This window comes from Bos grunniens, chromosome 2, assembly GCF_055505025.1.
Source record: "Bos grunniens cultivar Pamir isolate PY7600 chromosome 2, Bosgru_T2T1.0, whole genome shotgun sequence".
Classification (NCBI taxonomy): domain Eukaryota; kingdom Metazoa; phylum Chordata; class Mammalia; order Artiodactyla; family Bovidae; genus Bos; species Bos grunniens.
In genome coordinates, this window is record NC_141166.1 from 131,343,733 (window position 1) to 131,369,065 (window position 25,333).

At 39.7% G+C, this 25,333-nt stretch overlaps 1 protein-coding gene across 6 annotated transcripts in view; it reads left to right on the forward strand.

Annotated features, from left to right (window-relative positions):
• The window catches only part of NAB1 (NGFI-A binding protein 1), a 49,398-nt gene extending 37,057 nt beyond the window's left edge, over nucleotides 1-12,341 (forward strand). The window contains exons 5-8 of one of the 6 annotated variants that reach the window (XM_086371596.1): nucleotides 3,810-3,899; nucleotides 5,566-5,728; nucleotides 8,169-8,293; nucleotides 9,790-12,341. In XM_086371596.1, the coding sequence (XP_086227722.1) occupies nucleotides 3,810-3,899; nucleotides 5,566-5,728; nucleotides 8,169-8,293; nucleotides 9,790-9,807 (396 nt within the window). In that variant the 3' untranslated portion in view covers nucleotides 9,808-12,341. The remainder of the gene's footprint in view (nucleotides 1-3,809; nucleotides 3,900-5,565; nucleotides 5,729-8,168; nucleotides 8,294-9,789) is intronic. The other 5 variants (XM_086371575.1, XM_086371606.1, XM_086371586.1 and 2 more) reach the window with 5 other exon arrangements.
• The last annotated feature ends 12,992 nt before the right edge of the window (nucleotides 12,342-25,333 follow it).

Genomic DNA, 25,333 nt, shown 5'->3' on the forward strand with positions numbered 1-25,333 from the left:
GAGAGTGAGGAAGGAGGGGGAGGAGGGTCAGAGTATCCACCCACACTGTTACTAAGCTTGTTGAAAGGAACGCTGGTCTAATTTGATGTAGACTCTTCCCCTCTGGATCAGAAAAACAGAAGCATTACAATGTGCTATTCATACAGAAAGTGTGAGTAGAAAAAGGGAAAATGCACGTGTGAGACTAAGAACATCTGTTGGAACAAGTCTTTTTAAAGACAGCCAAGCAGTGGTTTTAAAGCGAGTTGCTAGTATTTGGTGGGAAAGGATGAGGAGAAGTTGGGGTGGAGACCAATGAGATGAGAGTAATTAGGTCAGGAGCAGCATCCCACCCTGTATCTTTTAATTTCTCAGTGCTCAGACTCAGAGTCTCTCCAGTGAGGGAACACGGTGATTAATGACAGCAGCCAAAAATGGCAGGAAGACAAATTGCTCATAGCATGGTACAGCTGGTTCCTGGGGAAAAAGCTTCAGAAACATACTAAGAGTCCTGTACCAAACGTGATTTGAAAAGAGACCATTTTCTTGGGAATGTTCTCACTTTTATTTCTAAGTTGCATGTTTTGGGGCGCCTTAAACTTCCTTTATATGTCATGAAGTGAAGGCCTCTCAGTCCAGTATTTTCTCATCCATGGTGAACCGTTGAAAGACTGGGACAAAATTGGAATGAGTAAGGAACCCAGCTGAGAGAGACCACTGACCTGTGTTGTTTACTGCTTATTGCATGCTTTTCTTTCTCTTTGTTAATGATGGAGCAGTGTTCATTTTGTAAAAACTTTTCCCATGTTGAGGTTGAGGTTCTCCCAGCTTTTCAGAATCCTCAGGGTTAATAATCCTGACAGTGGTGCAGCCATATATTTCTATAGCAATGTGCATTTTCCAAACCTTTACCATTTGCATTATTTTATTTAATCCCCACAAATTTCCGTTGAGCAGTTAAGCTATTTTTTAATCTCCATTTAAAAACTGGAAGCAATGAGGTTAACTTTCCATTCATCTGTTGATGGACATTTAGGTTGCTTCTTGTGCCTTGTAATTAATTGTAAATAATTAATTGTGAATAATTGTAAATAATGTTGCTCTGAACATTGGGATGCATGTATCTTTTCAAATTAGTGTTGTTTCTTGTGGATACATACACAGGAATGGCATTGCTGGGTCATGTGGTGGTTCTGCACTACAAAGCTACAGTAGTCGAAACAGTATGGTATTAGCACACAAAAACAGACAAATAGATTAATGAAATAGGGTAGGGAGCCCAGAAATAAACCCACACACCTACGGCCAGTTCTGCAAGAAGGAGGCAAGACTATAAGGTGGAGAAAAGACAGTCTTTTTAATAAGTCATGCTGGGAAAACTGGATACCTACATGTAAAAGAATGAAATTAGAATATTCTCTAACATTATATGCAACAGTAAGCTCAAAATGGATTAAAGACCTCAAGGTAAGACCAGCTGCTATAAAACTCCAAGAGGAAAACATAGGCAGGACATTCTTTGACATAAATCATAGTAATGTATTATTTTTTTGTATCTGTCTTCTAAAATAAAGGAAATAAATGCCTCTGGTTAGTTTCACAAAAGTGGCAACTCAAGGATTTTACGGTTCTGACATAGGCTTTGAAGCCAATGTCTGTAGCTATAAAATGAGGGAACTCTAGGGTTGTTTGTGGGATAAAATGAAACAATACAAGTAAAACACAGAACATAGTTAGGAAACTGGTTGATTGTAGGCACCTGAAAAATGATAGCTGCTCTTACGGATGTTATTTTCTGCTGGCTTACCTCATTGAACTTTCGAATTTAAAGGAGGATTTGTTAAAGATAAAGCTGGGTTTTAGGTCTAAATAAATTCTTAGGTGAAAAGTGGAATGACTAAGAAAAGTGTGCTTTTCATTTAAATTATATACACTTGTATAAAATTCATTCTAGTTCAGTTAATGATTGTATTCTATGCATTCCTTTAAGCCCAGGGTCCTCGGTCTTGTACAGGCCTAGAAAGGTGGCTATTCTTAATTTAAAAAGGCTGATTATATATCAACCCACCATGGAGGTACATAAGACTATTTCAAGATGTTAAATTTATTTTCTCTTGACTCTAAATTACTTTATTTCATGTCTATGATTTTTTTTTAAATGGACAATTATTAATAATTATTAGGAAATGAATTTTAGTAGACGCAATATTTGAAAACATGAGATTGGCGGAGGAGAAATAATTTTTTGAAAAGACCCTGATGGGGAAAATATGAATCAGTGTTTCATACTTGAAATTGTATAAATAATTTGTTATTATTACATCTTTTTTTGCTGTTATTATATAACAACTTTAGTTTTTCATAATTTACCCTACAAACATAAAGCTTTATCAAACAAGGAGAAAAATGTTTTGGATGTTAATGACAACATCTTTGAGGATCTCTTGAGTAATTTTTAGTAGATTTAGTACAACCATGTTATCATGATGTTTGTAGTTATAAATTTTATATGGAGCACTAAACAGGCAAAGAAATTTGATAAAATTAGTAAATGGATTTGCATGTATATAATATGTATATATGTATGGTATAAAATGGAAATAAGTTGAAGTGTTACCCAAGAGTAGAGTGCCCCAAGTACACTCTACTTAATATAAGAATAGATATAAATAAGTATATATAAGAATACCAACTGATATATTTATTCAGTAGTTATTGTATGCTAAAGGCAATATCTCATTTGCTTTATCTCACAACAGTCCTGATAGATAGATTCTCTTATCCTGATTCTCCATATGAAGAAACTAAAGTTCAGAAGGGTTCAGTTACTCATCCAGTGTCATGTAGTTAGTAAGTGGTGGTGGAATCAGAACACAGGTACAGGTCTTTCTGATTCCTCACCTCATTGTCTGTCATGTGAAATGGTAAAGAAGAAATGTTAAGTCAGCCTGGAAGAATTCTGCAGAAATCTGGGTTGGAAGTTTACTTTGGATCTTTACCACATTACATGTAACAAAATAGATTCCAGATAGGTTAGAGAGTTAACATTTGAAAAATGAAAGAAACAATAGAATAAAACTTTAGAAAACTAGAGGGTAGATTTGAGTTCCTCTCAAATCTCCAAAAGAGAATGTCTTTTGAATTGTATAGTAACAGAAGAAATCACAAAGTAAAATCTAAGTGTATATTCAGTGTAGCTACAATATGTAAAGTTAAATTTTTTTGACTATCAAAACAAAAGTACAAATTGGCAAAAATTAAGAAAACAACACCCAGTACTGGCGAGGAAAACTGTCATACTTTGCTTATGACACAATAGAGCAGTAAAGGCCCTTGAGGAACACATGTGATGGGCATAAGTGTTCATCCTTTTGTACCAATTCCACTTCTGGTAATCTGTTGTATTAGATCATCTAAACTATAGAAAATGTTATTTCCATGAAAGTATTTTTGCAGTATTTTTCATAAAACCAAAAATAAGGCAAATAATCTAAATGTCCAATATGAAGATGATGATTAAACAGTCAGACCACCAGATGAAATGTTATATAATTATTATTATCAGTGATCATAAAATCTGTGTTTCAGTGTAAAACACTGTGAATGTATAAACTTTTTTATCTTTTAACATGTATGTTTTATTGAGGTTGCAACTGTGGAAATAAGGTAATTAATTGTACTATGAAAGACTGAAATGAAGTATTGTATGTTAAAATCTTAATCTTGATTATTCAGGTATCAGGATTAAGGTGGATTTCTTTGCTTCATCTTCTGAGTTTTTGATAATATGGTTATTTTAAAGTAAAAAGTACATATTCTTTGACCTACAGGATGGGTTTCCAGATTTCCAGGACTCTGTGCAGACACTCTTCCAGCAGGCTAAAGCTAAGAGTGAGGAGCTCACTGCTCTTAGCTCACAGGTAATGTCAGCCATTAGTTAACACTTCATAGGAGCTTCGGTGGGTGAAAAACTCAGTGGCCCCTTCAGCTGGCTTCAGTTTTAGATTCAGTTTCATCCAAAGACTAAATTTATTCCCGGTTGTTTTTACAATGTCATCTGATCCACAGTTGTGTCAACAGGATAGCAGTATCAGCTAGGTTTGGTCTGCTTTGTGAGCAGAACCCAGTATCTGCTACTTGTTTATTCTTTGAAGTTTTGTAGGAAGTAGGACAGATTCTCTACTTAAGAAAACTCAGAAGCAGCAGCTTGATACCAGGAAAACAGCCATGTTGACTCTGTGTGTATTATAGCTGTGAGATAAAACAATTCTAGTTCTCAGTAAAATAGTAATAGTCAACATTGTTGCTATTGTTTAATCATTTCAATTCATGTATAATGAAAAACTAATATGTACTTTCAGGTGCTTTCGCTACTAAGTAATTTTATTGTGTACACAGAAATTAACGTTTTTAAAAGTCATTTTTGCCTTTTAGTAGGTACTATAGGTTTTATTCTTATTGATCTTCTCACTTCTAATGACCAATCTGCTTTTGGTCAGATTTAGTGGTGCCAAGTTTTGTGTTTTCATGTGGAGAAAATGAAAAATAAATTTTCCTCCTCCAGAAATCTTATTGAAATTTTATTAATTAATAATAAATGAATTAGAAGTTACGATTCCTTTTAATCTGGTTTATTTGATTCAGAAAAATAGTGTAAGCTTTTATTCTGTTTTATGAGTAATTTTATGTGTCAGCATATTTCACCTATTGATTTTTGCTATTGTGAATCAGGATTATTATAACTAATTTTATATAGCACATTCCTTGTATGAGCCGCCTATGTATGAATCTTCTGTGTAGCATGGCAGCGATTCATTTCTGTGCCTTTGGACTATTACCTCCTTGGCAAAATAGCACAAATACAGTGCTCTGAATATCACACACAGGTAATTTAGAACCGTGCCTAGAGAAGGGACAGATAAATTTATATGTCAGCCAACTAATTGTGTATTTTAAAACATGTCATTTGAAAAAAATAATAAAACATGTCATTTGATGAGTGGCTGGAAAACACTGCAGTTTCATTCCATGATGAAGATGAAGATCCTTGTTGGCACTGAGGTTTTTCTGCATAATTTGCATTGTTTAATTTTAGTGGGAGGTGTGTTTGTCTTGTTCTTCTAGACAGCCGTTTTACACCTTTTCTCCCCCAAACATACTGTCATCATATCGGAGTTTGTGTAGTGCCAAATCCTAAAATAAAAATGCCAAGATTTCACCCTGTGTTAGAAGCAGTTTATAGCAGATGGTGCTGTTGCTCTGAGGTTCTTTTTAAAAGAAAAATCTTTAAAAGGACTTGGTACCTTGGAAGACAAAGCTAAGGTTATTCTGCTTTTGAACTAGAATGGAATTCTCTTTATAGGATTGAGCAGAAAGCTTTTTTTCCTTTTGTACAAAATCCAGCATTCTGTGTTTTAACATGATGATATAGACATCAGTGCATATTTATGGAACGTGTATACCACATGAAGTGTGAACTAATTTTAATGAATACTAAATATATTTGCTGGAGTCTGAAATTGGCATCTTTAAACCATTAAAAAATCTAGGATGTTTTAGTTATTTTATTTTCGCTTTACTTACTAGCAGCCTGAAAAGGTGATGGCAAAGCAGATGGAGTTCCTCTGCACCCAAGCTGGCTATGACAGACTGCAGCATGCCGAAAGAAGACTGTCTGCAGGACTGTACAGGCAGAGCTCAGACGAGCACAGCCCTAACGGCTTGATGTCAGACAGCGCTGAGGGACAAGGTACATCCTTAGAGTGACCGCGCCTTGAGTGCCAGCTGCTCAGTGCACTGTAAACAGAAACAAAGAAACAAAAATGCTATTAGAGTTCTCTATCAAAATTTTTAAATTGTCCCTTTTTCTAAAGAGGAAAGAATTCTTCCTGCAGTTTTAATTTGTAGTTTTTTTAACCTTGTTGTTTAGTTGCTAAGTTGTGTCTGACTCTTTGAGACCCACATGGACTACAGCGCACCAGGCTTCCCTGTCCTTCACTATCTCCCGGAGTTTGCTCAGACTCATGTCCTTTGAGTCAGTGATGCCATCCAACCATCTCTTCCTCTCTCGTCCCCTTCTCCTCCTGCCCTCAGTCTTTCCCAGCATCAGGATCTTTTCCACTGAGTTGGCTCTTTGCATCAGGTAGCCACAGTCTTGGGGCATCAGCTTCGTCATTCGTCCTTCCAGTGAATATTCAGGGTTGGTTTCCTTTAGGATGGCCTGTTGTGATCTGCTTGCAGTCCAAGGGACTCTCAGTAGGCTTCTCTAGCACCACAGCCCTAAACAAGAGCTGGCCCACGTAACTGACATGTATTTCGTAGAGGGTGGATGGGAATGGGAGATGTAAATAGTATAGATCATTTTTCCTCAAGAAATGAATTCCATGGGAGATGCTGATCATTTTTTAAAAGACTAAAAGTGTATTTTTTTTAAGACTACATAAGCAGATTTGTCTGAAATTTATAACATTTGGTTCCTCAGAGAATGTGGTAACTGTGTCTAAAATACTATGACAAAATAGAGATTTGAAGAGAGTATAAGAAGGGAGAGACTTGTAGAAATGTTATCTTCTTTCAGGCTTCACATTGTTCTATAGATTCTGTAAAGATATTTGTGTGGCATATACTTTGGAAGTTGTCCCCTTAAACTCTTTAGATGTAAAAGGCTTTGCTTCGTGAGTATTTTTACCATTTTTAAAATTCCTTCATTTGTATCCACACATGAAGAAACTTCCCAGTGCCTGTCACTCACTCATTCAGCAAATATGTGTTTATGCCTCCTGTGTGCCACGCTGCTAGATACTGAAAATGTAGCGGTAAGTCGGATAGACCCTGCCTCCTTGGGGCTTATGCTTGACTGGAGAAAGATGGATAGCATCCAAGTATCAGAATAGATCCTCTAGTTTGAAATAGTGACAGTGTTTGAAGAAAAGCAACTTTGTAGGATCTTCTTTTTTATGTATTACTGTTAGGCTTTTTTAGAGAGTGGTTACTATAGTCAAAAAAGTAAGATTTCTAAATAGGAATATCATCCTAACCAGCCTTCTTCAACTATAGAGTAAAACATTACATGTTAGCAGATCAGAGTAGTGGTGAAGAACATTCTTCCTTTAAAATATTACAGAAACTTCAGTGGAGGTCTTTTTTTAACTTCTCCAGTCATCCTTAACAGTTAAGATTAGAGTTAAGAAATGTTAGTCACTCAGTTGTGTCCAACTCTTTGCAATTCCGTGGACTGTATTCCACCTGGCTCCTCTGTCCATAGATTCTCCAGGGAAGAATATTGGAGTGGGTAGCCATTCCCTTGAGGGATCTTCCTGATGCAAGGGTCGAGCCCAGGTCTTCTGCCCTGCAGGCTGATTCTTTACCATCTGAGCCACCAGGGAAGCCTGAGAGTTAAGAATCAAAGACATTAATGAAAGATTTGATTACTCTCATTTGTGACACCAGAATATTCCAGTGCAGGGCAGCAGTTTGCTAAGTGTGATGGATTTAGGTTTATGATAGGGAATATGATTTGGTGTATGAGACATTTTTTACCATATCTGTGCTAATTACATCTTTTCCTGGCTTTGCCATAGGTTTTGCTGTTGTTCTAGAAATTGGCAATTGGCTTGAAGCCATCTCTGTGTCTGTGTGTGAAAGTGTTAGTTGCTCAGTCATGTCCAACTCTTTGCAATCCCATGGACTGAGGCCCACCAGGCTCCTCTGTCCATGGGATTTTCCAGGCAAGAATATTGGAGTGGGTTGCCATTGCCTTCTCCAGGGGATCTTCCCAACACAGAGATTGAACCCAGGTCTCCTGCACTGAAGGCAGACTCTTTGCCATCTGAGCCACAGAAGAGATTTCTGTGTCTGTAGTATTTGTTACTATGTGGTTAATGACCTACCTTGGTAAAATGGTTGCACTAATAAGAAAATGCCTGGAAATCTCAGTCTTTTGTTTCATTTGTGATTAGCTTGTCGAAATGTCCTGACAGAACAATAAATTGTGAGACTAGCATGAATTGCCATTTTCTCCCTTAATTATTATCTTAAATATTTCTCCAGCTAGCATTTAAATTCTTCAGTGCCTGTTGACTTTCCTTACTTATTTCTTAAGGAGTGTTCAGGCAATCCATGGAAACTTATTTTTAAGAAAGCCGTGATGCATTTTTAATTATTCATATTCCTTTTTTTCTTTTCATTAGGAGAAAGACCTTTGAATCTCCGAATGCCTAATTTACAGAACAGACAACCCCATCATTTTGTGGTGGATGGGGAGCTGAGTAGACATTACTCCAGTGAGGCAAAGTCCCACTCATCAGGTGAAAATGTAGGATGTGATTAGAGGGAGTAATACTTGAATAAACTGTATTTTGATTTTAATCTCCTAACTTCTATTTATCCCTCCTTAAAAAGGGGTCATTGCTAATACTGTTACTGGTCAGTTTTCTCGCCTTGGAAATAACAGATTGCCATATTAATAGCCAGTTTTGTTTTGTTTTTTGAAAACATGATATTCCAAAAAATAGACAGGGAAAAGCTCTTGAAGGTTGAGATTATTTTGATTACCTATTACATGAATGGTGGCTTTATGCAAGATTGTAAAACAGGTAATAAATGACTGGCTTTAGATATCATATTCCCTTTTCCAGCCTTTCATAATATGAAATTGATTATATGTTTGCTGTCATGCTAAAAGAAAACCACTTGTGTTTTTCTAAAATCTGAACTTTTCATGCAGCTGCATTTGGGGGGTGATACTTGTATCTCAGAAGTAAACTGAACTCCATAAAAGGGCAACTGTTTCTCGTATAGTCTGGCGTTTGCATGTTTTTATCCAAGTAAAGTGAGTTAGGGGTAAAGGTATTAGAGACCAACACCATTTGAAAAAACCCAGTATTGTTCAGTCTTTTGAGTTAAAGTAACTTTAGGAGTCACTTGAAGTCAGTTGTCTCATCTGTAAAACATAATTTCTGCCTCACTGAACAGTTAGGAGGATTAAACAGGATAACCTATATGAATTGCCTGGCTGATAAGAATTCAGTAAATGGTAGCTACTATTACTCTTTGTATGCTGAATTTCTGTACAGAGAGGGAAATTCATAAAGTCAACTTCCTAATCTCAGATAAGCTATAAATGTTGGTTACTTTTCTAGAATCCTCTTTAAAGTGTATATGTGTGTGTGTGTATCCCCCAGTATTAATACTTCACATAAATAAATACTACATTTTATTGTCATTCTGTAGTGTGTGTTTGAGGTTCAAATAATTATTCTTGTAACTCTTAAGGAATGAGTCCTTATGAAAAATAGAATCTTCATTCTTTTATCCCTGTTTCTCCCACATTAAGGTTTTGTGACTAGAGAAACTTAAAAGTAGTCCTGTGTTTAAACATGAAAAATGACTTTCTGCCTCATGTCTTCATTGGTAGTAAATATTTTGGCCAGTAACTTTGTTGTATGTGAGCGACCAGTTTTATTTTAGATATTTTATTTATCACTTTGGACCAAGCATTAAATAAAAATCAGTAGGTTCTATATGCTGTGTGCTTTACATGCGTTTTGTAATTTAGGTCTCATACTACCATGTATAGATCCTATCCACATTTTATAGATGAAGACACAAAGGCTTAGAGAGATGTGTAACTTGGAATCCAAAATCTTAGACACAATTCACAATTTTATAAACATAAAAATTTTGTATGGAATTGCAGTTACGAATAGTTGATACTGCTTGTTTTGGGATTTGAGTTTGGGGTTTTCTTTTTGTTCTTTTTGTGACCTTTGATGTAAAGTATTAATATATTTTGTTTCCATTTTTCTACAGAGAGCCTTGGGATTTTAAAAGACTATCCTCACTCAGCTTTTACTTTGGAAAAGAAAGTCATCAAAACAGAGCCTGAAGATTCAAGATAGCTGTGGCTCTTCCACTGTTCTCTGGAAATGGCATCAGAGTTAAGGATAGTGCTCCATCATAGAAATAAGCCTTAATAACCAATGTTGCCTCATTCAGCACAAACAGATTTCATAGCCAAAGCATAAGGACTGATACAGTAGTCTGTGGAAACCAGGAAGACAAAACCACAGCCGCAAAGGGGTAAACTGAGAGAATGTTGCAATCTGTAACAGAAATACTGATCCACATTCCTGTGTAAGTCATTTTATGTGGAAAGGCTTACAAATTAATACTGTAAGCATTCACTATTTAAGAATGTACAATGTACTTGTGTAATTTATAGAAGTAAAATCTAGGTGTTGAGACCTGTTTGGACCAATAGATGTGGATAAAGTTTATTTTACTTGAAATTTCATTGTCTGCTTTAAGTGTTTTACGTAAATATTATTGTATGTCAGAGTTCAGAATCTTTGCAGTCATAAAAAAGAAAGTTTAAAAGTTTAAGTGATGTAGTTGTGGGCAAGGTTGTAATGACTTTGGAAAAATGGAAAGCAGATACTCAATTTAAGCCAAGGAAAATGTTGTAGTTTTAATACCTGATAAAACTGATTTTGTTTAAATAGGAAATGTCTCATTTCTTAGCAGTCAGGTGTCATTTTTACTGGCTTAATTAGGCAATAGTTAATAAATACTGGAGTGGAGTTAAAAAGATGAGCAATAGAGTAGAAAAATCTCTCCTACCTGGTTGATCCAGGTTGCATACTATGATAGCTACTTAAAGTATGACAAAAATAGGAAGCTGCTCCTTGGACAGAGAGCCTGAAACAATGGACCCATGCACAAAAGCCGTGACTTCAACATTGTTTTTTCAGAATGTGTTATGTAGATTAAGACATAGTAAGTTAACCCTAAATGTGATAAGAATGATGACTGTTAACAAAGGCTATATATGTAGTAGAGTAAGCACTGTTTTATATCCAGAAAGTCCTGTACGTAGAAAATCCTTTTCTACATACCAGAGTCAGAGAAGCTAGATGGTTCTCCCTGGGGAACATATTCCCATCCAAACAGTTCACAGTTGTGGACGACCGGTGCATCCACATTTGCAGGCATATTTCTATGAAGGTTTAGTTGACACCTATATTCATTATTTATTTTACAATTTCATTTTTGTATACTTTTCGGATTTATGAATGCAGTTTTTTCTTAAAACTCATTTTAACTTGAAAATCTGTTTTAATTCTCCCTATTTAGTTAGTGGGCTATATACATATATATGAGAGTGTGCTTAAATGTTAATAACATGCTTGCATACTTACCAGAATTTCCCATTGGAATCCACAGTGAAAAACAAATACTACTTCTACCAATGTATATTTTTCTGTTGGTTTAAGAGGAGAAGATTTTTGACAGCTTTACCTCCTTCCTCCAGATTTAAACCCAGAGATTGCCCAGGAGAGTGTGTTGACTTGGAATATGTGTTTTTTGTTTTCAGTTCTGCTCTGGGTCATAACTGAATAAACATATTAAGTTACAGTCTGTTATATTAAAATTCATCAGCCGGATGTCAGATGAAATGTCTGCACTGTAGTCTCTGATCACTGTCACATATATAATTCCTTTTTCATGTTGATTTGTAGAATAGCTTTACAGTAGAAACACCAGTAAACAACTTTTATACTATTAAAAGGCTTTTTTCCCTTCTTAAATGTTTTAATTGTACCATAGTGTTTTGCCCACTGAAGAAGCTTTTCATGGACCTTGCAACTTTGTTGCTAGCTTTAGGTTGATAATTGTGGTTGTATTGTTCACTGTATGTAGAAATAGTATGAATATGATTTACATAGATTGTTCGGTTTTTAATATTAGCCATAGAACTGGTTAGTATCTCAGTAGTTTCATGAAACGTTTCCTGTATTCTAATCTATTTTGAGAAATTTTGTGGGTTTTTTTTAATTGTGTCTTACAGTTCAAGTTTGTAGATTTTAATAAGCGACAATTTTTAAAGATATGGTAATCTTCCAACTAATATTTATCTGTCTTTCACGACCATACAGACTGCATCTTTAAATCCATGAATAAGTTTCCTTAAGTATCATCCTTTCCTGGTTTTTTTCGTGCTTAGTGGTAAGGGGAAGCACAAGAAAAATTTCAGTAGAATACGGTTTTTATTTTGTAAACACTAATGTATTAAACTTGCTATACATTGAAGCAAATAATATATATTTTTATTTGAATTGTATATATGAACTGGATGTTATAACTAGTCGATTTTTTTCATTGTGTTAGAGGTATTTTCACTGAACAAGGTCAATTGGTTACCTCAGTATTACAGCCAATATAGTCCAAGGGACCATTTCTCTCCAAGTCTTGTGTTGTGCTTTATTATGTGAAGTCCTCGTTTCTGTGACTGTAACCGCTGTCGGTGAGGTGGGATGAGTGCACTGGCTTCCTGTGGCAATAAAGACGTTCTGTGCCTCACACATCTTATGTTTATAGAGTTTTCTGCATAGCATTCCTCACAGCAGTACTAGCCTGCCTGTCTCCCCGCTCATTTGGTCTGGGCTTGAGTGCCAGGGCCAGGGGCTTCTGTCTTAAGCCTGTTACTGTCAGCCGCCTTCATCTCTGTAAGGTTGTCGGCAGGCAGGTACTCAGTTTACGCTGGCTGTCAGAATTTGGTTTATATTGTTCTCACAAGAAGGTTACAAAGACATTTTGAAAACTACCCACCATGTCTAACCAACTGAATCAATAAAAGGGGGAACATTAGGACTTAAGACTGCAAACATACTAATATTTGCAAAGTGTTAATGTGACTCGGCCTCAGTATTAAGGGCTATATATGAAATTGAACTAACCTGTGGTAGAGAATTAGCAAAAGCCTTGCTGTGAAATTGTAATGGGTGAGTTTGGTAGATTAATAGCTTCAGTGCAGAGCCAGTGGCTCGGGTGAGGGTGGAGGCCACAGAAAAAAAAAATATATATAAGAGGTGAACTTTGCCCTTTGGGAACCTAATACCTAGTTGAATGGGAATTTTTGTCACTCAGATAAAATCCAGATTCCACTGTGTTACAGAGGGATAAATAAGGAACTGACATTTAAGTGAATTTTGTGTTCAGTAGGCGTTACGGGAGTAAATGCTTTACAGGTGAAAGAAAGCGCGTTGAGTGAGTGAGGCTGGCGATGAGCCAGGACTGGAAAGATGTGGGGTGTGCCTATAAAGCTGTGGTGGGCGTGCATTTCACTTGGAGGTCACTTTTTTAAAAGTTACAAAGCTGAATGCTTCAAAATAATGCTTGCCATGGATAATCATTCTTTCGACAGTCCCATTGAACTTACGAAAAGGCAGCGGCTTAATGTGTTAAGACTGAATATTACTGTCAGCTGCCTGCATTTCCATGAAGTTTTTGGCAGACAGGTACTCAGTTGACTCTTCTGTCAGAAAGAGACTTCGGTTTATATTGTTCTCACTTAATGAGAAGGTTACAAAGACATTTTGAAAACTACCCACTGTATCTAACCAACTAAATCAATGAAAAGGGGGAATATCAGGATCTAAGGCTTTGCAAACTTATTAATATTTGCGAAGTGTTAATGTAACTAGGCCTCAGTATTAAGGCTCATGCTTTTTCCTGTCCTTAATTAGTAAAACCGCCTGGGGAAAAGCTCTAGGATTTGGTGATTATGAGCACCTAGTGAACCTTTACAGTAAGTTTAAGAGCTGAAGCCTAAATAAGCATGTAAGGAATTTCCTAACGTGGTCTGCTCACTTGGCTACTCAGATGTCTAAGTATTACTGACACAATACGCATTGTGCTTGTGACTTCACCTAATACTGCACTGACTCTTCAAAAGACAATCAACCGAGGTAGCAACCTAGAGAAACTAGGAGGTCTGTCTCTTATAGGAAGTGAATTCATCAGTAAATAGCTGAAGTTAGAGTTGAGCAAACATTTTTGTGTTTGTAACAGCTTGAAGCATAAGACCAAATATGGTAGCTGCTGTTTAACTAAAAACCACCTTATGGTCCAGCTGTGTGCATGGGTGGTGTTTCAGGGAATCCAGACTTATTTATTTGTTACTATCTGTGGGTGTTCTCATAAATGAGATAATCTTAAGTGGGCCTCCAGACTTAATAAAAGAATGATCCAATGTCAAGAAATTTGTTTTTTATTGTAAATATGTGTAATTTCAGAAAACCTTACTGTTGATTCTTAGTGGCTCTACAAGATGATTCTTATTTTACATTGAAGCGATCAAAAGCTAATTGTAGTGTTTTTCTTTGAGTATGCAGCAGTTGCAGCTTTAAAATCTCTTCTCTGGCCTCTGTTTTTACTGACCTACGAAAAATTTTTTAAAAAGAAGAAAACACCTCTATGGTGTTTTAAATTTTTTGTGCAGAAAAAGCTAAGCAGAAATTTATTTTGTAAATTCACTGTCAACTTATTAAAGTTAGAATCTGAAAACTTACTGTGTTTTATCTTATAAATTTTTTTCTGTCTATAAGTTTAGCAATTTTCAGGAAACTATGAATAATCGGTTGGTTCCATTTACAAAATTGGTTTAAAAATCCCTTATATTTTTATTCTTTCATACTCTTCCTGTCTTCTAAGGGCCACAATTTTGAATTATTAAAACAATATCCTGTTGAATTCTAGGTCTCCTTGTTGTGTCTGTTTGATCACAGTTTCCAAGGTTATTTTTCTGACAGCTAAATAATCTACTTCCAACTATTGCTCCCAATAAGGTTAAAGGTCTAGTTTTTACCAATTCATCTTAATTAGTGGAAATTTTTATGACATTTTTGTAGCAACTGCATAAAACTCTCAAGGAACATCACAAATGAATTAAAAATAATACTGATCTTAGTTTTACTGCAACATTCAGATCAAATGTTTAGTTATGATTCTTTTTCTGTTTTATTCTTACTGCCTGATTTACAAAACTGGTTTAAAAATCCCTTATACTTTTATTCTTTCATACTCTTCCTGTCTTTACCTCGAATTTTTTTACTCTACTATATAATTGCTGTCTACTTAAGTTTTCCAGTATAGATTCTCAAAAGAATTGTTTTCTTCACAATATCAGAAATAGTTAATTGAATGCTGCCGTCAAACATAATATTGCAAAATGCAGATTAAGTACATGTAACACTAGTTTAAGATGATAACCACCACACAAGTGTTACAATCAACCCAAGAATTTTTTCTCATCAGCCTATTAAGAGTGACAGATTTTTTTCAGTTTCCTGGTAGTCCAAACAATTTGGTAATCTACCAAGGCTAGTTTTACTGTGGGTGCGCACCAGTGACGGTATAAGTTAAGATTGTGCTTCATATTTACACATTCTGAAACTTTATGAGTCATCTTTGCATTAAAAGTTTGCACCTCATAAATTTATGCTTAAAAGTGCCATGTTTAACACCCACACACAGTCCTGAGCAAGTAAGGCCATTCTCTTGCAACTGTCACAGACACCCTCTGCTGACAGGTCATTTAGGCTCAAGTATGTAGGAAGATATTTAAGTAGTGCACACGTAGGTGGAATCTTACCGGTAACTGGCTCAGCTGAGGATTTTATAGTTTTCTGAGACTCCGTACCATCCTCAACTGTGAACTGTTAAACCAGACATCTGTGGTCTAGCCCCATACCCTGTTATTTAGTAGCCTTCCAGGAAGACAAAGTGATCTTTTTTTTGGTGGCATGTTCTTATAGTGTAAGCCCTCCAGCGTCTCATCATTTTAGTATAAAATTCTAAAGAGGAGGTACAACACTTTCTACCCTTAAGTCTCTGACAACATAATGTGAGGATGTTTTCCATCAGCAGTTAAAATGGACAAGGTCATCTTTTTCCCTTCTGAATTCAGCCAGTTATTCTATCAGAACATGCTTGTACATTGATTGATGGAACTTCTGCATGCATCAGCTAATTCTCAAGTTGGAGCACATCTCTGATTGTTTATAGTGAGAATACAGCTTGACTGATGAGATAGACCTATCACAGATAAAACCAGGTACTTAATTCCAATTCTTAGAGTTTTAAAAAACCACTTGTAAAAAAAAAAAAAAAAAACTATATATATGTATATATATATATAATTGTGAAATCTAGTTTATTCTCCTTTCCTGGACTGAGTGGAAAAATTCTGGAAGTAACACCTTTATTGAAAGCTCGCAGGCTATCTTTATCATTAGAGTTGTGACCTAATTAATCCCTTTCCACAAACCAGCAAATTTGCACTGATTTCCTCTTTTTATGAAAGAAAAACTACATTGAGAGGTTTGGAAGCTCATTGATACCTTGAGAAGGAATTAATTTGCAGGTGACAATTGTTTCTGCTTTGGTTTCTGTCCTTAATGAAAGAAGAGCTCTGTGCATTAAACCCCAAAGTCGCCTCCAGCTCCTTTACGTGGACCAATGTGAGGGGTCCGCCGAGACAGTTAAAGAAGGTTGAGGAAAGCAGCAGCACAGGAGCTGACAACCTCAAAAATAAAGATTGTTACTTTGTTTCCTAAATGGACAGGCTTCAGAGAAATCATGTGTTGTTTTGTTAAGTATATTCTTAAAACTCCAGGGTTCTCTAAATAAGGCAAAAATTACCATGAACATTTTTTAGTCATGCGTCTGAGAACAAGGTCACTATAAGAACAAACTAAGATTATGGCTCCTGAACGTGAAACATTTATAATACTAAGCAGATGACATTATTCAGAACAAATTCAAAGAATAAGAGAATTACAAACAGCTCACATCCAGACCCATACTCTGCCGTCACTTCAGGGCATGTGTGCCAGCCATCATGGAGGCTGCTTACGGAGGCGGGGGTAGGGAGGCAGGCCATGAGCTGACGGACACACTGAGTTTGACAGGCCCTCCGTTTGTCTTAGTGGAGCTATTTAGGGTGGAAACAAAGTCTGGGGATCAGGAAAGTCTGGAGCTCCAATCAAGACAGGGTTCATGGATCTGGGTGTTAAACTGGTGTCTCAAAAATGGTAGCTGAAGCTATCATAGTGAGAGAGCACGGAAATAGAAGGTTAGAGTCCTGGGAAATACTAACACGGAGCAGGTGGGAAGAAACACGGAGAAGAGCTGCCAGACACGCAAGAAAGGGCAGTTAGAAGAGCGGAGAGAGAATTAATTCATCCAGGAAGCTACAGAGGAGGTCAGCAGTCATGTCAAAGTAGGTGAGAGTCAAGTAGGATGAGAACAGGCTGTTGGATTTGATTGTTAAATAGGTCTTTGTTAACCTTTTAAGAGAGTGGTACCAAACAGGGTAATTGGGGGGGGGGGGGGGGAGAACTGATGCAACTGTTCAGTGCGATTCACCAAAGTAAAACAACATACTGATGAAAGTAATCGAGTGTGAAAATTAGTAGTGACCTTGATTCATGGCATCTTTCATTCAAACATAAGGTTTGAATAAACACCACATTCCTGCCTCAGCACAGGCTAGACGGCTTTACTTGGGGCTGTTTGAAATCGCACTCACTATGCAAGCCAGAAATCAGTGTCCCTAGATCACTTAAGCCCAGCCCAACCCCTGTCACAGCCTGCATCTCAAAAGGCTGAAGTAGAGGGACTTCCCTGGTGGTTCGGTGATGAAGAATCGGCCTTGCATTTCAGGCGACGTGGATCTGATCCCTGGTCTGGGAACTATGATACCACGTGCTGTGGAGCAACTGAGCTCCACACCTCAACTAGAGAGAGTCCCTGCACCGCAGCGAGGATGCAGCGAAGATCCCACATGCCACAGCTGAGACCCGATGCAGCTAAATGCTTTCTTTTTTTAATTAAAGGTTGAGGTAGAATCCCACAACACCTGATCAGGAACACCAAACTTCACAGCAGAAGAGTTAGATAGAAAACATTTAGGGTTTTGTTTGTTTTTCTATGCATCTCAGTAATGCAAGCTTTTAACTGTAAACTACTAATGACCCGTGATGGAAAAGGGTAGAATGTTAAGATCACCTGCTCTATTCCCCAGATGAACCTGGGCCCAGCAGTTGGTGACTTGTCAAAGGACTCACAAGCGACAGGTGACAGAGCCACCTGCCCGACGAGCCCCTGGGCCCCTGTCTCCCTAGTCCAGTGCTCTCCTGCACCACCCTGCCTCTCCTCTAGGTGAGATTTTTAGTACTTCCCTAAACAAAACAGAGAACATTGTGCTGTTAGTGGCTAGAGAAAATTCAGGAAACATGAATTTGAGTTCTGACTCATCTACCATTTATTTGCCACTGAGTCACTCGTATCTCTACATCTATAGCTGCACTTCCATCATCCAAAGAAGTACAGTTTGGTACTTCAAAGCTGAGTGCTACAGATCAAGGACTGGGGGTCAGGGAGTCGCTGTTTTATAAATGGTTTTATCTTCAGGCAACGGAACATTCAAACAAGTCACTAAAGCTCTTTGACCTTTAGTTTCCCACTTGTAAGAAGTGGATCATGAGGTGCTCTCCAGACCCCAGGGCTGCAGTGAAATTATTGCATATAGAAGACACAGAGCGCTAAAATAGTCACCAACTTTTATAAAGTACAGACATTGCCTTATGTGATTCCATGAGTATCCTTAAGAATCCAGGAGGCTATCCTAATAATGTTTAAGTTATTGCTAATATTTACCGAGGAAAAAGTTATTAGGGTCTGCAAACTTTCTTTCCATTAAAGAACATCTTTGCTTATTTGTTGCAAGCCGACGAAAAAGGCCTTTATTCTAACTCCTGGGAGGGTCAGTCACAAAGCAAGGGAACACTGAGTAAGGTTAGGGATGCTGGACTCCAGTCCTGGATTCTGCTAATGTCTTACTGTGTGACCTGTCAGATCACACCTTTGCTGTACCCTGATTTCCTCTTCTGTGAAAAGAGAGTTGGGCTTCCATGGGTTGTTAATTCTTTGTGCCACATATCCTTCTGATAATGTGATTGATTAAGTGTATTGATCCTCTTCTCATAATGCACCCAGGCCTTAACTTTAGCATAAATTTCAGTGGACTCAAAGCCTAGACAACCCTGGAGAGCATATTTAAAAGCAGAGATGTTACTTTGCCAACAAAGACCCATCTAGTCAAAGCTTTGGTTTTTCCAGTGGTCATGTATGGATGTGAGAGTTGGACCATGAAGAAAGCTGAGCGCCAAAGAATTGATGCTTTTGAACTGTGGTGTTGGAGAAGACTCTTGAGAGTCCCTTGGACCGCAAGGAGATCCAACCAGTCCATTCTAAAGGAGATCAGCCCTAGGTGTTCTTTGGAAGGACTGATGCCAAAGCTGAAACTCCAGTACTTTGGCCACCTCATGTGAAGAGTTGACTCATTGGAAAAGACTCTGATGCTGGGAGGGGTTGGGGGCATGAGGAGAAGGGAACGACAGAGGATGAGATGGCTGGATGGCATCACTGACTCGATGGACATGAGTTTGAGCAAGCTCTGGGAGTTGGTGATGGACAGGGACGCCTGGTGTGCTGCAGTCCATGGGGTAGCAAAGAGTCAGACAAGATTTAGTGACTGAACAACCACACAGTCTAACCTAATACAGAATGGACTCCAGGTTAAGAATCCCTAACCTCGTTGGTCTCTTCTAGGTTTAATTGTCTAGGAAAGCTCTGACCAAGATGTCTATGTCTATTTTGGGCAAAGATAGCATTCCATTTTCAGTTTTTTTCTTCATTAGAGTTCAGCCTGGATCCTACAGATGGCAGGAGATTTCTGGCACAACGCCACTCCATAAGTAGTTGAAATTTGTGAAGAAAAGGATCTAAAGTCCTCAATATTATTTAAAATGGGAACTCCTGAATCTGTCATCCCATATCTTAAGCACAGATAATTTTTGGCTCACACATCTAGGCCAGCAACTAAAATACAATGGCACTTTATATAACAAGTTCTTAAATCTGTTCATATTAAAAAGAAATTGAAGAACTCCTCTTTGCTTGAAAAGATACATGCAAAGGCAATAAATAAACTTGGATTATGTTCTTTTTTATATATAACCTGTCCTGAGAATCAGGTGAATGGGCGACAGACCACCTTCTCTATCAATTATGTCATGACTACAGTAAGCTCTTGGTTGACTGCAGAACAGTCTGTTCAAATCAGTGTAAGCAAATACGGAAGCTTTTTGAAGAATACAAGTATATCCCAAGGAATCCTGGACGGGATATCAGTGCCGGCTCAGGAGGGACCAGGGCCCAGGAAGCTGAGGGTTAAGAAGTGATTTTGTTTCCAGCCTCTCAGAGAAGCTAAGTGTTTGCTAGTTTCCCCTTCCCTCTGCACGTCTACTTTTCTGTCCCACTAGCAGTGTCTGCCTCAGAATACTCCTGGCCAGCTAACCGCAGCAGTGACTTTCCACCCGGACCCCTATCAAGATTGATGGAGTCTTGAATGCTCAAATTCCCCCCAGGGAGATTTGATTGCTCCAGCTTAAGGGAGGAGAGCTATGAGAGCAAAATTTCCCTTAAACTGAAGTCTCTCAGTCGTGTCCGACTTTTTGTGGCCCCAGGGACTGTAGTCCACCAGGCTCCTCCGTCCATGGGATTCTCCAGGCAAGAATACTGGAGTGGGTTGCCATTTCCTTCTCCAGGGGATCTTCCCGACCCAGGGATCGAACTTAGGTGTGCTGCATTGCAGGCAGACACTTTAACCTCTGAGCCACCAGGGAAGCCCAAGTTCTATAAGGTGACGCTAAGTACTACCTTCGGTTCAATTCTGGTTTGAGTGCTTCTGAGCCTTCTTGAAGGGGCTCCGGCGATGAGGTAAACAGCGAACTTCTGCACTATGGGATGGTAATGTCGCCGAGGTAAAGGAATTGACTTCTAAACTAGCATATTTATTGTTCCTGTTGTTTAGTTGCTAAGTTGTGTCCAACTCTTTTGAAACCCCATGGACGATAGCCCACCAGGTTCCTCTGTCCATGGAGTTTCCCAGACAAGAATACTGGAGCGGGTTAGCATTTCCTCCTCCAGGGGATCTTCCTGACCCAGGAATTGAACCCCTGTCTCCTGTACTGCAGGCCGTTCTTTACCGCTGAGGCACTGGGGAAGCCTGCCTAGCGTGTGGCAGACCTCAAATCAAGGCGAAGGAATCAACAACATCAGGAGCATTTGATAGTAACTGAGGATAGATCACTGTCACTCGCTCCCAAGGTCCAGTCTCCCTCACGCTCAGAGGCAGCCTTTATCTGGAGAAGACACCCATAGCCCACAGCTACCAGTTAACATCGGGGAGCTAGTCTGGTATGTCTGTATCTGTTTCCAGATGGATCCCAACACTTGAGGTTTTTTGTTACAACCACATTCTGAAATCTTCATCAAGAAAATGTTAACCACAGAGTTGCAGAAATAATACAGACTTTCCTAACAAAAACTGTAGGACCATTTAACTACCTATTAATGTTTAAAAAAATTTTAAGACAAAAATGTAGATTAACTTTGAAACTATAAAACTGTATTTGTTTTCATTGTTCTGGTTGCTAAATATCTAAGCTCATTTGAGCTAGCTTAAGGAAAATTAGAAATTTATTTTAGAAATACAATGATGTTTAAGAATATGAGGGTAAAAAGGTAGCTCTAACTGGGCAGGAACTAGGAAATTGATGAGCATCAGGAGCCCACATAGTCCTCCCCTCAGCTGTCCTCTCTGCTTCTCTTTGTAAGTACACTTTCTTACCATCCCTGCCAACGGGCTTTTACCTGTTCCCTTGTTCACAAAGTGGAACATGACCTCCAAGAATAGTGAGTTTACCCACTTCGGAGGTGATTGAAATATGAATTTGTGTTTCTGTTTTGTACTTCTGCTCCTCCAGAGCCATCCACACTGCCTCAAAGAGAATTAAGAAAGTTCCAGACAGTATGCAAAGACAGTCAATGCTTGCTTGCTTCCCCCCCCCCCCCCCAAAATAAGCTTTTTTTGGTCAGAAACAGTAGCTGAAACTCTTTTTGGTAAGACTTCACATTTTAGAGTAGTTTAAGATTCATAGGAAAATGGAGAGGAAGATGCAGAAGTTTCCTGTACATTCTGTCTTTCTCCCCCTTTCCCCAAGGAGTTTTCCTTCGGGCAGGTTTGAGTGGGGAGGCTTTGCAACCAAATGAGGGTGTTGACTGCCAAGAGAACAGGCTCATGGCTGCCAAGGGGGTGAGGGAATAGAAGGAAGATGGATTGGGAGTTTGGTATTATATATAGAATGGGCTTCCCTGGTGGCTCAGAGGTTGAAGCATCTGCCTGCAATGCGTGAGACCTGGGTTTGATCCCTGGGTCGGGAAGATCCCCTGGAGAAGGAAATGGCAGCCCACTCCAGTACCGCTGCCTGAAGAGTCCCATGGACGGAGGAGCCTGGTGGGCTACAGTCCATAGGATTGAGCAACTAACACATATATAGAATGGATAAACAAGGTCCTACTGTATAGGGAATTCACAATCCTGTATTCAATACACTGTAATAATGGAAAAGAAAATAAGAAAGAGTGTATTGAGCCTCTTGATGGTAGAGCATGGTTCGTTCTGGTGACACAGGAGCCTACAGGGCAGTGGGAACTTGGCCTTGGAGTCATGGAACCGTTTGACCACTGCTGAGCAGCGTAGAGATCTGGATCAAGTGGGCCTGGCACAGTAGCACTGGGTGAGGGCATCCGTATGGTGCTGGGGGCCACCGTAGGAGTCAGCACAGCCAGGCGCCAAAGTGCCTCGCCTGCAGGGGTAATTTCTCAAATACCTGCCCACAGTAGACAATTGCCCTTGAGTATTTCACAGAAGTCTTGCAAAGAAGCCAAAGTCTTCATGGAGACATGCATAGAAGTCAAAGTTTTAATTTGAATGTGGTTGGTTTTGTTGAAAGAAAAAGGGGCTGTGAGAAATGAAAGAAAAGACCCTGAAGGAAGCAGAGTATAGAGTTTACATCCTAAAAATAATACAGTGGAAAGAAGCTGGAATAAGACCCTGAGTGTAACTGTCCCTTACCCCCAGAAGAAGGGAGGCCATCAGTGAAGCCCGGGATGAGGGACCAGGACCTTCCAGGATCCACATAGATGAAGGCAGAGTTGGCCTAGAGAAGCTCTGAGTACCTTAGTCTGCAGGGCTGGGAACCACGTGGGAGATCCCAGCCAGGCCCGCAAATCGTGGGTAACCACTGGAGTGAGCCCACGCTTGTCCTTGTTTCAGGGACCACAAAGGTCTGGCCTCTGTTGCTTTGCTGCCTGTAGAGGTCCTTCTGCTGACAGCAGCTAGTACATCACATCCCCTTGGTGCAGAAGGGGGCCTCCTGGATTCAAGAATTTAAGGATATCCATCTGATCTGCCCATGTGGGCCAGCCATTTCAGTGGAACAGGACATGTCTAAGTCTCTCCCCACAGAGGGTGGGTCCTGACCCCAGAGGTGGGGAGCGACAGAAGGAGGGAACGGGATTGGACAGTACTGGCCATGGAGAGCGCGACCGCTGCATAGGACCACACAGACTGCTGCTTTCTATCGCCAAGTTCAGTTCCAGATTCCCAGGGAAGGAGTTCTGACTGGCATAGCCTGGGTCAGTTGTCCACTCCAGTCCAACTCACTGTGGAAAGGAGGGTAGAGATTCATCCGCTTTAGGTCGGGGCGGGTGGGCGTATTTTAGCGGGATGTCATGAACCAGCCAAATACTCCAAAGTGTTTTCATGTGAAACTCTTTACACAGTTATAACTCATAGAATCAGATCATTAGACAATATGTCAGCATTCAGACTTATAAAATATAATCTGTTATGAACTATTATGTAAGCTTGGACACAATATTTCTTTCTCCCTCCCAATTTTTTCACATAAACTCTAAAGATAAATGTGTGTGTGTGTGTGTGCGCGCGCGCGCATGTGCGTTCAGTCACTCAGTATGCTCAGTCACTCAGTCATGTCCAACTCTTTGGGACCCGTTGGTCTGTAAGCCCGACAGACTCCTCTGAACTTGGAATTTTCCAGGCAAGAATACCAGAGTAAGTTGCCATTTCCTACTCCAGGGTATCCTCCTGACCCAGGGATCAATCCCTAGTCTCCTGTGTCTCCTGCATCACTGGCAGATTCTTTACCAGTGCCACCTGGGAAGCCCATAGTGTGTTTGTTTTTGTATGTATAGACGGTATTGATTATTTTAGCACAGAAGTTGGTTTTTCAGTTTTAGTTCTCTGAATGATTGGCCTGTCTACCGACATTTACAGATGTGTTAAGATAAAGAGAATCATGGAATATTAAATGATGAGTTTTAAGAAACCTTACAGACATAAACATTAACACATCTGTAAATGTTGGTAGACAGGTGATCAGAGAGCTGGGACTGAAAAATCAACATCTGTGCTAAAATAATCAATACTGTCCATCCACACAAGCACACCACACACCTTCTCCCCGCCTGCACAGCAATGCACCATGCACCCACCCACATTGCCCACCCTCAGCCCCCAAATATATTCATGTGCCGGAGGTTGCTTGCTTCCTTTCCTCAGAGTCCCTGCCCTGAAACTTAAGAGGGCACTCTGTGGGACTGATGGGCTGCAGTGCAGCGGGAGAAGGCTGCGGAGGGCAGAATGGAGTCTCTTCCACACCCCTCAGACTGTTTGGGGTCCTCTGTGTGGTGAGCGGTTGGAGGCTAGAGCTGAATATGTTAGTCAAGAAGACTCTGAGCCTTCGGGTACAGGCCAGCTGCTTCAGGAGCCCAGATGACAGCAGTGGTGGGGAGCCTGGCTGTGGCGGCTCTGGCAGCTGTGGGAGCAGAGCCTGCACCCTGTACAAGGCCTCGGGAGTTCTCCCAGGCGGGCCACAGGAAGAATTCTCTCAGGAGCCTTGTGAGGAGATGATGTAAAAGAAGTGGGAGAAAGCAGACCCGGGACCCATGTCAGGTAGTACCGGTGTGATCTGGGGGCGCGTTTGGGGCTCACTGCCTGAGAGCCAGTGTCTACACTGACTCAGACAGGGGCTGACAGTCGTTAAGATCCGTAAAACTTCGTCTCCAGGTGTTGGAATTGTGCTTCCCTAAAAATGTCACATGTTGAAGTTTTAACCACTCCCCCAACCCTGGTACTTCAGTGTGTAAGCATATTTGGAGATAGGGTCTTGAAAGTGTGAGCGTTAGTCCCTCAGTCGTGTCCGACTCTTTGCGACCCCACAGACTGTAACCCACCAAGTCTCCTCCGTCCATGGGATTCTCCAGGCCAGAATACTGGAGTGGGTGGCCATGTCCTTCTCAGTGATCTTCCCGACGCAGGGATCGAACCCAAGTGGGCTGCATTGCAGGCAGATTCTTTACCACATGAGCCACTAGGGAAGCAGGGTCTTGAAAGAGGTAATTAAATTAACATGAGGTCTTATAGGTGGGCCTTCCTATGACTGCTGTCCTTCTAAGAAAAGGAAGTTTAGACACAGACACAGTGCAGAGAGGAAACTGTGGAGATGCGAGAGCAGATGCCCACCTACAAGGCAAAGAGAGAGGCCCGGACCAGGCCCCGCCCTCACAAGCCTCAGAGGAA